The 15583-nt window shown below is 37.0% G+C and overlaps 1 protein-coding gene across 1 annotated transcript; it reads left to right on the top strand.

Moving 5' to 3' along the window:
- Positions 1-732: 732 nt before the first annotated feature.
- Positions 733-15329, top strand: LOC103716539 (ER membrane protein complex subunit 1). The gene is made up of 12 exons (XM_008804604.4): positions 733-945; positions 1645-1772; positions 1944-2006; positions 4121-4242; positions 4377-4492; positions 4596-5403; positions 7858-8589; positions 8690-8911; positions 9066-9161; positions 9268-9462; positions 11544-11657; positions 14920-15329. The coding sequence occupies exons 1-12, from the start codon at positions 845-847 to the stop codon at positions 15178-15180; spliced, it is 2958 nt and encodes a 985-aa protein (XP_008802826.2). The 5' UTR covers positions 733-844; the 3' UTR covers positions 15181-15329.
- Positions 15330-15583: the final 254 nt, after the last annotated feature.

Here is a 15583-nt window from a genome sequence, read left to right as displayed (position 1 = left end):
TAAATCGATTTGGACTTGAACTGGTATTCCTATAATAATCAAAATAGGCCAATATATAACTGGTGTTCTAAGTTGATGTGAATTTGAACTGGTATGCTAAGTCGACCTTCTAGAACTGATGCGGATTCAATCTTTTAGAACTTGTAAACTTAAGCCATACTCAACAATGATAATAATAGCCATACCTTAGACACTAATTAGTGATAGTTTATGGGGAAAAAACAAAGAGGAAGTTGCTACTTAATATTTCAGCCAAGATATTTGCTGTAATACACTGCAAGTTGATCAAATGAATGGTAGCAGAAGCAGTCAATCCCCATCTTGCTAGCCTTATCAATGATCATTTGCCATCCGTCACTGCGGCAAATAGCTTGTCATCTCGTTCGCTCGCCTGCAGGAACACCGATCCAATTTATATCAGCCAGAAAGGAAACAAATCTATCAGCCCCCAGCTACACAGCCCGCAGAGTTCAACAAATTCCTTTAGATCTTCTCTCTCTAGATAAGGCTAGAGAGAGAAGCGTATTAGCAGCCCGAGGATTAACCTACAATTTGGAACCTATGTTTGTTATTCTTTGGGCTAAGCGACTAGGCCTCGCCAGTCCAATCTCGTAGTATCCCGGGCCGGGCTTCACCGAGTATACTAATCGACCCCCGGTTCCAATCCGGCCCAGCCCAGATAAAGTTTGGTTCATGGGTCGGGTTAAGCCCGTGTTTTGTTTCGGAGCATCGATCGAAGCCGGCGGTCAGGATGTAATAGGGCTCATCAGCTCCGCCGCAGGGTTGGAAGAGCTCCGGACTTTTTAATTTTGGTAGATACTCTGGTCTCCGAGCCCGAACTGCCATGGCGATGGCGGTTAGGGTTTGTCTAGGGTTTCTGATCGTCCTCCTCTACTCGAATTTCTCCACCGCGCTGTACGAGGATCAAGTAGGACTCGCAGATTGGTAAGTTGATACGCCCCCTATCCGTCCTTCTTCTCGGATCGGCTTTTCTTTTCTTTCTCACAGATTTCCGGTTGTTCTTCTGGATCTGTCTACTTTTATGAACTTATCGAATTCTTTGAAACTTGGAGCATGGATTCATCTGGGTTCTTGTCAAGTTTCCCTTTTTTTCTGTGGTTCTCAGAGGTTTTCTTTTCATCCGACCTAATGGATCACTGGAAGCAAACTCCTGCTTAGAAATTTTATTTGTTTATGGTTCATTAACTTCTTGGGGGTGTATTTGTTCCTGGCTTGGGTTCTTGTATTCTGGATCAGTAATTATAGTAAAATTTTAGTCTTTGCATGTATTGACTTATAGTAAACTTTTTTAACCTTTCTTTGTCAAAATTGGTTGGCTTCTTGATGAGAACGCATGCATCTGATTATGGGGTATCTGGTAAGTACACGTCGATACATAACTTCAAGATGACGGGTGCAAGATTTTATTCTAAAAAGAGGATTATAGTTGATTTCACCCTTCGGTTGTTCACCTTCTCGTATGCTGTTTCTGCAATTATCACCAAAAAAAACCACATGTAATATGGGATGATATTGTTTTATGTTCTCCTATTTTCTTACTGTTAAAATTTTGCCGCATGAATGACTTGGTTTGATCTGTTACCACTTTTGGAATGCACTGAGCTCTTCAATCTTCTTCTACAGGCATCAGAAGTACATTGGAAAAGTGAAGCAGGCTGTATTTCCGACTCAAAAGTCAGGAAGAAGGCGTGTAGTAGTCTCTACCGAAGAAAATGTCATTGCCTCTCTTGATCTTCGTAGGGGGGATATATGTAAGTTAAACTCTAAATATTATTGTTTGCTTAGGGTTTTCAAGCAAATGAGAACTGACAACTTTTTAGAGTGACATGATCAATGTTTTTTAATGCTTTATGCAGTTGGGTTTCTTTTATTCTTTCTTCTTTAGGTTTCTTTTAAATGTTACTTTCTTTGCCTTAATGCAGTTTGGCGACATGTGCTTGGAAAAGATGACCATGTGGATCAAATTGATATTGCTCTTGGAAAATGTAATTCTCTTATTGCTTTCCTAGTATTATAATTTTTCTTATGTTATCACTTATTTAATGCTTTGAAAGATGCTTATTCTGCTTCTTTAACAACATATCATTTTTCATCTCACGTTGGCTGATTTATATGTCTCTATGTGTGTATGTATATATGCTGCATAGAAATCAGAAAGGTCTCTATCTGTTTGATGGAATTGCCTTCTTAATCAAGAGGTGTCCTGCAGTTACTTCTATATATATGTCACTGTTATGCATGCTAGATTCTACGGAGGGTGTTATCCTCATGGTTTTTCGCTCATAGAAGCTTTAATCAAGAAGTGTCCTACGGTAACTTCTATATATGCTGCTCTAAATTGTTATTATTTACTGTTGCTTTCAAAATCAATTGAAAGCATTCTGATGCCAAACTTTGGAAATTATTTTCAGCAAAATAGTTAGAATGCAATGCCTTTAATCTGATGCTAATGAGGTGACAGTTATAGTGCATTTCTTATCTTCAACTTTGAAATGTCCCACTTTTTGATTTCCTTTATCTGCAAGGTGAAATTGTGTTTTGAGTTTATGTCTGAATTTGATTTTATTCTTATTTAATGAAATTTTTATTTCGGATCTAAAACCAATATTCAAATACTTTAACCTTAAATTTCTATGCAGCTGCCTCTTAAAGGATATAGTTAAATGTAAGCAAGTGCTAGAATATGGAGAGTCAGCAGCTGCATCACCTGGAAACTCTCTCTCTCTCTTTTATCCTTGGGTACAACATGATGTAAAACTCCTTTTTACTTTAAAAATTGGAGTTTTTCTTAATCTAGCGCACAGATACTTCAATGAAGCCACTATTTATTAATTTTTTATACAATATGTAAACAAGTTTTTTAAGAGAACATGCCGTGGATAGTTCATATGCAATCTTATTCCATTGTTGGAAGTTCTGCAGCATTGGATATTTTTTGGAGGATGGATTGTTGGACACTAGGGACACCTTGACATGGAACCTTGGGCTTTTTTTTTAATGTCTAATATGTATATATGTGTTTATATTTTAATATTTCAACTATATGACAACACCATGCTTACCTTATTTAAATCATGAAAGCTGCTACTCTGATTTAGTCTATCAAGGTTATATAATTTAAAAAGATCAAAAATAAAAGGGCCCTTGATGGAATGTTCTGTGTATAACACACCGAGGTAAAAAGTTGGTGCAAACATGTGGATTAGTGTTTTGTTTCCTCTCCAGCAAACTCAGGGCATATTTGGCATCGAGTTTTCCTATTTTCCATTTTTAATAACAAAACGTGGACACTGAGACAAAAGATCTGTTTGGTACTATGACTTATGTTTTCTATTTTTAAAATCAGTTCTCCTACTTTCTAGAAAAACTAAAAGCAAGAAAATAATGCTTTCATTTTTTTAAATGTGGAAAACCTCCCGCCTCCTTGACTCCTCAATTCATGTTCTCCCTTAATCCTCCTCTTTGTTACTGCCGCTGCAGTGGGACTGCCACCATCATCACCACCCACCCCAAATCTTCAATCCCTTTCTCCACGTAATTTGGGTCCACACCACCAGCACTTCCAATCTCTGCTATCTCCCCTCTTCCTCTCCTCATCCTTCTCCTCCTCCTCCTCCTCCTCCTCTTCGGTGTCAGTTTAGTTCTAGTGGAGGAGAGGATCGATAGATTTCTTTTGATATTTTGAAAATTGTTGATCACAGCACAACATGTTTATGTTTTTTAAAAAATAGAAAGAAATAGAAACAACGTTTCTATTTTTGTTTTTAAAATAAATAGGAAAAATGAAAGTGATGCAAAATAAAATATTAATTTGTGGAAAATATGACATTTTTTATTTTTGTTGTATGGAACTTAGTCATTAGCTTGCTGTTCCATTCCAAGTTCCAACCTCTGATATCCTCTATTTATTCTGTTCAACACGACCTCACTTTAAATTAGTAGAAATTACACTACAAGTGCAATGGTGTATTTTGATGAGTGCAGTCTTGTCTTTATACTTGGACATTTTTTTTTCTTTAGTTTCATCTTTCCACAATTAACCCACAGATAAATATGTACATGAGCTGTTAAGTGAGTCCTTAATAAATATCTTTTTCAGATTTTATAACACTCTCTTCGGAAGGTAGTATATTAAGGGCATGGAATCTTCCTGACGGGCAGATGATGTGGGAGTCTGCTTTTTATGTTTCAACACCCTCAAAGTCGTTGTTATATGTTCCGGTAAGAACTAAAGATTTTTTTATCCAATTATTATCTGTCATTCTCTATTTATATAAACCTTTTTTTATGTTCACCTAAAGTAATATAGATAGTTTCATTTTTTAAGAATTTGATATACCTAGATAAACTTGCAGGCAAACATTAATTTGGGAAAAGAAAACTGGTTTCTTGTTTTTAGTGGAGGGTGGCTTCATGCAGTATCAAGCATAGATGGTGAAATTGTTTGGAAAAAAGAATTTGCCATTGATAGGTATTTGCAAACTTGCTGCAAGTCTTGCTTTTCTGAGTTTTTTCAGGGCTTCTTTTGATATATCATATTTACAATGTACACTTCTTTTGTACTATAATTGCAGCTTAGAGATAAAGCAGGTTTTTCAGCCTCCGGAGAGTGATATCATATATGCTGTGGGATTTGTTGGTTCCTCACAGTTTTCTGTATGCGAGCTTAGTTCTAAAAGTGGGGAGGTGCTAAAGCACAACACAGCATCTTTTCCCGGTGGTTTCTGTGGTGAAGCATCACTTGTTTCTAGTGACATGCTAGTGGCATTAGATGCCACCAGGTCGGCTTTAATTGCAATAAGCTTCCAAAGTGGAATTATAAATTTCCATCAGACATATATTTCAGATCTTGTTCAAGATTTTTCTGGGATGGCTGCATTATTACCTGTAAAATTTACTGGTATCTTTGCCATGAAAACTGTCTCAAGTATATATTTAGTAAGAGTTAAGGGTGTGAGTGAGCTGGAGGTCCTTGAGAAATTTAACCATCCAGCTTCTGTTAGTGATGCTCTCACTCTCTCCGAAGAACAACAAGCTTTTGGAATTGTGCAGCATGTAGAAACAAAAATTGATTTCAGGGTGAAGCTGGACAAAGACTTAAGAAATGGTGTTCTTAAAGAAACTATAGAGATGGATCCCCAAAGAGGACATGTTCAGAAGGTTTTCATAAGTAATTATGTTCGCACAGACAAATCTCATGGGTTTCGGGCCTTAATTGTAATGGAAGATCACTCACTATCATTGGTACAACAAGGTGTGGTTGTCTGGAGTAGAGAGGATGGGCTAGCTTCGATTATTGATTCAACAACATCTGAACTACCTGTTGAGAAGGAAGGTGTTTCAGTTGCAGAGGTGGAACACAACCTCTTTGAATGGCTCAAGGTCCTCTTCCTCTTCTTCTATACTTCTTCTGCAAGTTAAAAAACTCTTGACGTTCTTCTTTAAAAGGGAAAAATGTTCCCAAGAGTTTTGTCATCTTAAAATACAGGCTTTCTGGGGAATGCTGGATCATTCACTTTTTTGTAACTGATGTCCATAATAAGATCTAGTTCATGATCTTCTGAACTGCTAATTCAAACTAAATAAAAGTCTTCATCAAAAGTGCTTTGTGCAACATTCTTTCCTAGCTTTTGGGAGACTTTTGTCCACATTTACTTTTATACTACTCTATTAAAATGATATATGAAGTCTAAGTCCAACTATTATTTTGGCATTCCTGCAATCTCATGAAAGTCCTTACCCATACCGCATTGTAGCATGTCTATGGTATGTGTCCATGGCATGAGTTTTGCCTATAGATTATTTGCACATTACATCTGTATGTGCTTTTTTTAATGATTTTGTACCATTGTGTTTCAGCATATGCATCAATGCATGTTGAAACAATAGACACTGATAGAGACAGATGCATAGTGGTACGAACTCATACTTTCCCGCTTAAAATTTGTGTCCAACCATCTTAAAGAGCCCTGCTCTATTCAAGATTAACATTAATGTTGTTGTTGTTCTTGTTGTTATTTGAAAATGATTTGAGAGCTTAATCTACAAGCTGTATATTGTAAATAAAGAAAATATGTTATTATTGAAAGTGGAGGCTAAAAATCAAGATAGCATGTATAAGAGCTTCATATAGAACTGGCAATTTGTGTTCAAAACCTACAAAGTGTTAAAAATGTGAATGTAGTACATGCCTCCTATAGATTTTATTATGAATTTTAAGCTTATTTGTATGGTTATTTTGTAAGCATAATCATGTTCCTTCTTTACATTTATTGCAATTCTTTCTTCACAAATATTATAATTGGAATAGTCTTATTACTCCGAATAATTCTATTTTTCTTTCTTTGTAGTTAGCATAACAAAATATGTCAACCATGCAATGCTCACATATAATAATGATCAATGTAAATATTTAAGATGATTGGTGATAGTAAATCTCTAAATAAATACTAATTTTCTTTTAATGTGCCTGTACAATAATGTGAAGTGGTTAAAATTGATCTGTATATTAAAAAATGAATAGATTCCCATATCATGATGTACTGATTGTGACTATTTTTGAAACCTATGTATCTTTCTCTTCCAGTGGGTGCCAAGTGTTGGTATGTTATGGCAGCCAGCCCCTCAGTATCACAAGCATGATATATGATAGTTGGTATGTTATGGCAGCCAGCCCCTCAGTATCACAAACATGATATGTGATAGTTTAATCCTTGCTCCGCCATGTCCCTCTTGTAATTAATCAGCTCAAAACTTGGTTTAATTAGAGCAATGCATGTATGGTAAACTAACTTGAAGCTTCAAAAGCATTTTTTTGTTTGGATATTTTATTGTGCCTAGTATTGAACTTCATCTCACATATGCTTGCCTATTAGCTTGTTGATTAGTGATACTCATTGCCAACAAGACAGACTATGCATGTTTTGCCAAAGCATGCTTTACCAAGCAAAATTGATATTGGTGACTAAATGTAAGAAGTCATCATGAGAATTAGACACTTTTTTGCAAGGTTTCATTTGAATATGGCCAAATAGTTTTTACCTCTAATTTTAGTGAAAGCGATGCTATGAAGATAATAACTTTTGTGTGCATGCTTTATCTGCATACATAGATATACATACTTACAGACACACACAGATGGATATGTACATAAATACAGACACATATAGATATATAAATATATAGGCCTCGAAAGTTGGGTTAATTTCCAATTAACCATATACCGTGTATTATTGAAAGCAAGGTTCGCCGTACCGGTACCGAACTCCGTACCGGTGCCGCATTAGTATAGGCATACCGAGTGTCGGTACGGTACCGTACGCTCGGTACCGACCGTACCGACATTGGTGTACCGATACCGGTATCCATCGGTATGGGTACGGTACGCTCGGTACCGATCGGTACCGACCGGTACAGCGAACCTTGATTGAAAGGTTCAGAACGTAATTTGTTTCATATTGTTTTAGAAAGAGATGATCTAATTATCTTCTTTTTTATTTCATTGCAATAAACCAGTACTTTTTTAAACACTTAACTTTACAATTCTGGCCCTGTTTTGCAAATTTATCTATATATATTTATGATTGGATGCTTGTCCTTGAGGAAATATGGTCTTCATTCCGTGTTATAAAGAATCTTTCATTCTCTATGTTTTTTTAAATTATGCAACACAGTTGAAATTTGGGAACATACCAATTGTAGGCATATAAGAAAGGGGAAAAAGCTTTGATCATCATCAACATTGTTAAAAATTACTAATGCAGTTTGCATCATTACTTCCACCCTGCTTGTTTGATTTGCTAACTATGAGTCACTATTTTGTTTACTTGTGAATAGGGGCATGCGCTGAAACTTAAAGGGACTCTCTTGCTTGCAAGCCCTGATGAAATAGCTGCCATTCAAGCAATGAGACTAAAAAATTCTGAGAGAAATAAGATGACTCGAGATCACAATGGATTTAGAAAATTAATTATAGTTCTAACTAGAGCTGGAAAGCTTTTGGCACTACATACTGGAGATGGGCGCATTATCTGGTCTCTCTTTTTCCCTTCCCTTCATAGATCAGAAGCCTGTGAACACCCTTCTGCCTTAAATATTTATCAGTGGCAGGTTCCTCATCATCATGCAATGCATGAGAACCCATCTGTTCTTGTAGTTGGCAGATGCGGACCTAGTCATGATGCACTGGGTTTTTTCTCTGTTGTTGATTCTTACACTGGGAAGGAGCGGAACTCTCTAAAGCTTGCTCATTCTATAATTCAAGTCATTCCATTGCCTTTGACAGATTCAACCGAGCAGCGACTTCATCTTATCATAGATGCAAATCTCCAAGCTCATTTATACCCAAGAACTCGTGATTCTGTTAACATTTTTCTTCGTGAAATGTCAAATATATACCGGCATTCAATTGAAGTAGGAAAAGACATGATTAGAGGATATTCATTACAAAGCGGATGCAACCTCGATGTAGCTGATGAGTACTGCTTTAACACTAAAGAGTTGTGGTCTATTGTTTTCCCTTCTGAGTCTGAGAAAATTGCCACAACAGCAACAAGAAAGATAAATGAGGTATGTCTTCCTTGCTACATTCTCCTGCTTTTGTTAATCAGTAGCAAGTAAACAATATGCTAGGTCGTGGGATTAAAAGTTAAGCTATAATGTTTTCTAGGTAGTTCATACCCAAGCGAAAGTTATTGCAGATCAAGACGTAATGTATAAGTATGTATCAAGAAATATACTTTTTGTTGCCACCGTTGCTCCTAAAGCTGCTGGAGAGATTGGATCTGTGACACCAGAAGAAGCTTGGTTAGTTGCATATCTCATTGATGCCGTCACTGGCCGCATACTACATCGAGTGACTCACCATGGTGCACAGGGTCCTATCCATGCTGTAAGTGGTGCCAGTTGTCATAAATATTTCAGCTATCTTTAACTTTAGCACAACTGCTGATGTAAAGAAACTTCTAAACAAATACATCATAACAATTTCATTTAAAAAAGGGGCATGAAGACTGATCTATTCTTTTGTTTCATTCTTTCTGAAGGTTGTGAGTGAGAACTGGGTTGTCTATCACTACTTCAATCTCAGGGCACACAGATACGAGATGTCTGTCATTGAGATTTATGATCGATCTCGAGCAGTAAATTTTTTCTTCATATGCATTTCTATTCTCTTTATTTGTCAGAACTTGACATTTATACATCCTTGTGTCTGAGATTAAGTCTGATGGAAATGAAATCTCACAGGATAACAAAGATGTTTGGAAGCTTGTATTGGGCAAACATAACTTGACATCGCCCGTTTCTTCATATTCTCGGCCAGATGTGATGGTAAAATCCCAGTCATACTTTTTTACCCATTCTGTGAAGGCTATGGCAGTTACAGCAACAGCCAAGGGCATAACATCCAAGCAGCTTCTCATTGGTACTATAGGCGATCAGGTTAGTTAGGAAGTATATAACCATGACTGCAGTGTTCTTCACTTGTTTTAAGAATAATCGGAATGATAAAAATTGGTCCAAAACTCAAATTTAGCTTGTGCCTTAAATTACCTACGTCTGACAATATTTCTGTGCTTTTGTTGTCTCCTGAAGTCTGTTTTTTTCATTTACCAATGCTTAACTTGTGGCATGCAGGAAAATTCATACTTTATATCAGTTTCGGGCTTTTAATGCAATCGTGATGTCTCAACTAAGTAATACATGCATCAGTACTATGTCTGTGAACAAGCAAGTTCACAAGATTTGCTCCTAACTTTGAAGTTTACATATATGTGAATGGTTAAAATTTTTGAAGTGTGCTTATGCATTCAAACCGGTATTTTTGAAACTGGTCAATCACTCAAACTGGGATAACATTGTAGCATTTGCTAGTTGAAACTATCCAAGCAATTATAAAGAAAAAAATTTAGTAACACATTTTCTCTTTTATAAAAAACATGTACATGACAAATAAAAGGGGCTTGAATTCTTGATTCAACTTGGTTAGTGTCATATGATATTCTATGTTGTCATTGGAATTTGCCGATTTTATTGGGTTACATGTCTTATTTAAGTATAAAGTGTCTAAAGGAGTCTTAATTTGTAACATATAATACTGAGAATGATTTAATTGGGGCTTCAAGCCTTCAACTCTTTATCTAGTTTGGTAAATTTGTCGTATGATGTTGTCATCCAAGTCCACCAATTGGATTAGGTTACATATCCAGTTTGAGTAGAAAATAGGAAGCTTCTAAAGCGAGTCTGGTAAGATAAGATTATGAATAGTTTGATTCCACAAATGTTGATCTTAGGGTGCATATTGAAGCCTACCAAACTTGAAATGAAATATTGGAATTTTCCCCCTATAGTGCCACAGGTGTTGATTCCTAATCCTTTTTGGCGGACTTCAACATAACTATCCCTTTTCACACAATTTATAAGTATCACTTTTCATCATTTTCAAGAGAGCCACTATGCCTATCTACTCTACACTTGACCTAATCTACGAGTTGCATAGCTATTCCTATCATTGATACAGAATTTCATACTCTTAGACTTCTTTGAATGCTTGATCACCTTATCCATTAGATATCCCATGGTGTAGGTGGGAATTGCTAAGAAGAGAAGGTCTGGGAGAGGTGAGGGAAGAATTGGTGAAGGTCATTGATCCCTTCATCTGAAGTTCTCTAGACATTAGAATCCACCTAAAAAAGTGATTTATAGTACCCAAAATCTTGGAATTGCAAGATCAGTGAGTTCTTAAAAACCCTTCAACTTCCTTATCCTTGACCTTGTCTCTGCACACCAACAACTTGCATAGAGGATATCAAGTAAGTTAGTCGGCCATAGAAACAAGCCCTTGACCTACTCTTGTAAGACTTAACTGAAAATTTCATCTCAGCCTATAAATTCTACACCTTGTGATTTTATCCCTTGCCTTACAAATCTACTAGAGACCCTATGTCAAATGCATTCCATCTAGACCTAGGACCTAGGTCTTCATAGGGCCATGCTGGGTTTAGATTGGGCCTAAGCTCAGAGTATGGGGCCAACTGGCTGGCCTGAGCCTGGTCAGGTTGGACATGATGTTGGGCCAATATCTTTTAACATGAACTCAACCCAACCATCACTCCCCAGGTTTGAGACTAGCCCAGGCCCGCCTAGTGGACCTAGGGCTAGGCTGTAATCCTCCTTAGGCATCCAATTCTTAGTGCCGTGCCTATAAGGGGGGAGGAAGGGGAGGGGTTTCGAGATAAGAAAGAGGGGACATAGGGGAGGTAGAGGTGCTGAATGTGGTAATGAGGTTTTATAAATTCTTTCTACTGCTATTTACATCTGCATTTAGTAAAAATTTGTGAAGCCTTTTCATAAATGCACAATTTTGTAGCTTGATAGATATGAAGCTTTTATTCATCAAAATCTTAGGTTCTGCTACAGTTTTTTTAATAAAGATTCCTTTATTACAACATTGATAGATTTTTTAACATTATATTCAAATGCTACTTGATATTTTACATTCAGTTAAACATTTCTTAATTCAGGTCTTGGCACTGGATAAGCGTTTTCTTGATCCTCGTCGAAATGTCACTCTCACACAATCAGAAAAGGAAGAGGGAATTATACCACTGACAGATTCTTTGCCAATCATCCCTCAGGTCATTTCTTACATTTTTTCTTGCTATATACATTCTGGTTCATATTGATTATCATGATTGGTTTGGTTAGTATAATAAGAATTGCATTCTCATTTGTTATAAACATCTTATATGGTAAATTTACCTGTAGTTTAGCATGCAAAATATATTTTTATCAACTATTTCTATCAATTTTGATATCAAAACATGGAAAAACATAACTTTTAAATTTATATTCAAGAAAAGTTTGAATTGTTTTATGAACTTCAACGTCTTGTTTCTACTGAAGGAAGTTGTGTTTGCCTTTATTTAACACAATAAATTTGTACTTCAAGTTGCGTGGTTAGTGGTCTTTTAGAACTTTAGTGATGGATTTTGCGAAGTCATTCGCTCACAAATTTAACTGCAAAACTTAGGTGATCTCTCTGCTGAGCTGGCATTTTATGTCAAGTCATCCTTTAGCGCAACATATGGCCAACAATTTCCTGAGAGATGATGTCTTTTTTAAGAATTCATTGAAGTGGCTATTTCATTTTATTTCGGGGGTCCTTGGATGTCGGAAGATCTTCCGGCGATGGTTCATACTTCTAAAATTACATAGCAAGTGTGCCATTTCAAAGAGATGGGGCAGCCACAAATACAGCTAATCCCGGTATTTTGGTGATGATTAATCATTTCTCCATGGTGTTTTATCTCATCCCTAAAAAACAGGGATAAGCTGTGCTCACTGGCTGCTCAATCTTCTCAAGTTAGTTCAAGTTTCCACATAAGAGTTAAAGGAAATGCAGCTGGAAAGATCTTATGAGGCTGATAAGATCTTCCAGCATCCGAACACCCCCCTTCTTGTTTAATGAATGATGGATTATTGTGGGAGAGCAAAGACGTGATTAACAATTTTCCATTTTAGTTACCCATGAAAAGGATTACTGGATTACTGGAGAAACGACATATGAGGGGTACATAATGGGTGAGGATATAACCATATTGGTGACAAATTTTACGAGCATCATGGTTCCTGAAGTTGATGAATGAAGTCTATGGATAGTTATAAAGGGAAAATGCCAATCAATCGGAACTATGATAGCTAAAATTGATACATCTTTGAGGGGAAATATATGCAAACACTAATGTGTTTGGACTGTGTTGTATAACGGAACTTCAGAAAATCATGGCAGAAACAGGTTGCTTTTCTTAAACAGCTAGTGAGAATTAGATAATGAGGAAAGTGCCTTTGTTTTTCTTTTTCTTTTTTTCAGATGTATAATCACTCAAATTTCTAAGAAGAAAGGTGTGGACAAGACTGCACCAACTTTAGGATTTTATTCATGAGTTGCTCGATGAAGTTATTGGAGAGGGGATCAGACGAACTTTATTCAAAATTCGACCAACCATTTCAGATTTATGATGTAAACTTCAATCATTAAGGTGATTTTCGTTTTTAGCCAGTTGATGGAACTTTTTCACAAGGTTCGAACTGGCACAAATTTGTTAAATTTTGTGATAATGAAAGAATTATCCACCACTGGTGCAGTAAAGATGTTGTCTGATAAAGAAAGAATTATCCACAAAGGAACTTTATAGACATGAGAACAGTTCGGTACAATGGTACTAAGAAAAGATAAAATTATAGGAAACCAGGGGTGAAACAAATAGAAAGTGAAGTGTTAAGAGTTAAATTATCGAGTAGCAGTCAGTGATTTACAAATTGCAATCAAGATCAAAGGAGGCAGCTGTAGGAAGACAGTCTAAATTCCTAAGGTAGTACCATGGAAAATTTGGATGGAGGTGGTTAGAGAGGATAATTCTACATAAAGAAGACTCGGAAGTTGGCCTGAAGTAGACTGGATAATGTATGAGAACATTGTTTGCGGGTGTTCATAAGCTGAAAGGTGGGGAATAGGCATTTTCACTTGTTTGCAGTTACTAAGATCTTTCTTGGCATGTTAGTGATGACTCATTCAATATTCATCTGTTTTCTTATAAGAAACATGAAAGATGTGCGAGGAGAAAGACTTTGATAGGTTTAAATGGTTTTGTTCAAGATTCAAGCAAATTGAATCTACAGCATTAGGTGCAAAACATGTATTTGGTCTTTTAGGTATCATCACAAACCCCTCTTTCCCATAGCTATATCTGCCAAAAATAAGACACCAATAGTAGTGTTCATGTTAGGTTTAAAGCTGGTCACTCACAAGCCACCTAAACAAGCTCTCTTTTGAGCCGAGCCTAAGCCTAAATTTTACAAGCCAACTACTGCTCAAGCCTGACTATTTAGTAAGCCAAGCATTGAAGTTTGGACTATATCTGGCTTGTTTTCTGAGTAGACAAACTTGAACAGAACACTTAATGAGCCGAGCCTGAGCTCTTTATATATAGCTCAGTTCTTCTGCAGTCCTACTTCTGGATGGGATTTGCCATCAGTCCGTCACTAACACAATTTGAAGCATGAGAATGACACATCTCCAGGATATGCATTGGCTACCCAGATTCATTGGTTTGATGAGGAATGACTTGTCAAGCAGGAAATGTGAGTGCTCTTTTCTAGGGATCTTGTGTGTCTTGTAGGGATTCTAGAACCTAATTTCTCTCTGTAGTACACAGCCTTCGGGCTCTTTTTCAGGAAAAGGGAAGATGGAACCTACTTGAACGAAAAATTACATTTCAGAGAGCTTTGGTTGAATAGAAGTTTGTTCCCTACTAGGATATCACTGTGCGTACTTTGTATTGAAGAATATGCTCCTTACAGATCATGGTAACACAGGAAGCAAGCTTTGACATAGTATTATATGGTACATTATGGCACTGCAAGGCATATTTGATGCAATCAAGATATGGGACATTGGGTCACAGGAGCATGTTGTTGAGTCCACTGATAGGTTCACTTTTAGGGATCATTCATCACCATCACCTGGACATTGGGCACAATTGAAATTATAGTTGAAAATAAAAATGAAGCAATCATTAGCATGCCCCGGATTGGAGGGCCAGAGTAAAAAAGCTATATTGATAATGCAAACAGCCTTGTTCTTTGACATCAAGGGAAAGCAGGGTAGGAAGAAAATTAGCATATTTTAGGTCTTTCCTAATATACTTCATCATTAGATGATTTCCTTTTAGTCCTTTTTCTGCTTGGTGATCTGTTGAATATTTTAGGCCTATCCTTTTAGTCCTTGTTCGTTTTGTTCTTGGAGTGGTATGTTACTGGTGATGCTGTAGTATTGTGTATTTACGAGCTGTAGGTTTAACAGAAGTTTAATGCTGATGAAACAATTGTTATTTACAGGCCTACGTGACACACGCTCTTCAAGTGGAAGGTCTGCGAGGCATAGTGACAATCCCCGCCCGATTGGAATCCACCACACTTGTTTTCTCGTATGGAGTTGATATCTTTTTCACCAGGATTGCCCCATCAAGAACCTATGATTCGCTTACAGAAGATTTTAGCTACGCACTTCTTCTCATCACGATTGTCGCGCTAGTTGCTGCTATTTTCGCAACATGGATCTTATCTGAGAAAAAGGAGCTGAGAGAGAAATGGAGGTGAAAGCATCCTCCTATTTGCATTGTAGTATTTGTGTACGTTTGGTCATCATAGGCCCTGTTTTTGGTTAATTTTGTTATACTTCCTCAACACAATTGTATTACCGACGACATTCGTACGTAGTATTTGGCAACAGGCGCTTTTTACATTTCTGTGCGAGTCTCGGTATGGATTTGTTTCTATTTTTTAGATGGCAGGGTCACCAAAAACCCACAGAAGCCTCAGATTTTGCTGACAGCAACTTCTTTGTACCCTGGTAAAACAATGCTCGACAGGCCCTCTGCAACCCAGTATCTGTATTGTGACGTTAAATCTGGAACTTGGCTTGCAAGTGACTCTAGACTTAAGGTGAAGCTCAAGCCTCTCTGGTGACGACATTTATGATGATCCCCTTTCTCACCCCACA

The sequence above is a fragment of the Phoenix dactylifera genome, chromosome 9, assembly GCF_009389715.1.
Source record: "Phoenix dactylifera cultivar Barhee BC4 chromosome 9, palm_55x_up_171113_PBpolish2nd_filt_p, whole genome shotgun sequence".
NCBI lineage: Eukaryota > Viridiplantae > Streptophyta > Magnoliopsida > Arecales > Arecaceae > Phoenix > Phoenix dactylifera.
Note: the sequence above shows the minus strand (reverse complement) of the source record. Positions and strands in the feature narration are given on the sequence as shown.

What these genes read in the sequence shown, in the direction of transcription:
- LOC103716539 (XM_008804604.4), top strand. Translation starts at nt 845, where the DNA reads ATGGCGATGGCGGTTAGGGTTTGTCTAGGGTTTCTGATCGTCCTCCTC. An exon ending in TTGGTACTATAGGCGATCAG is followed by an intron (nt 9,463 to 11,543) that starts GTTAGTTAGGAA and finishes TTCTTAATTCAG; the next exon opens with GTCTTGGCACTGGATAAGCG. An exon ending in CTTTGCCAATCATCCCTCAG is followed by an intron (nt 11,658 to 14,919) that starts GTCATTTCTTAC and finishes TGTTATTTACAG; the next exon opens with GCCTACGTGACACACGCTCT.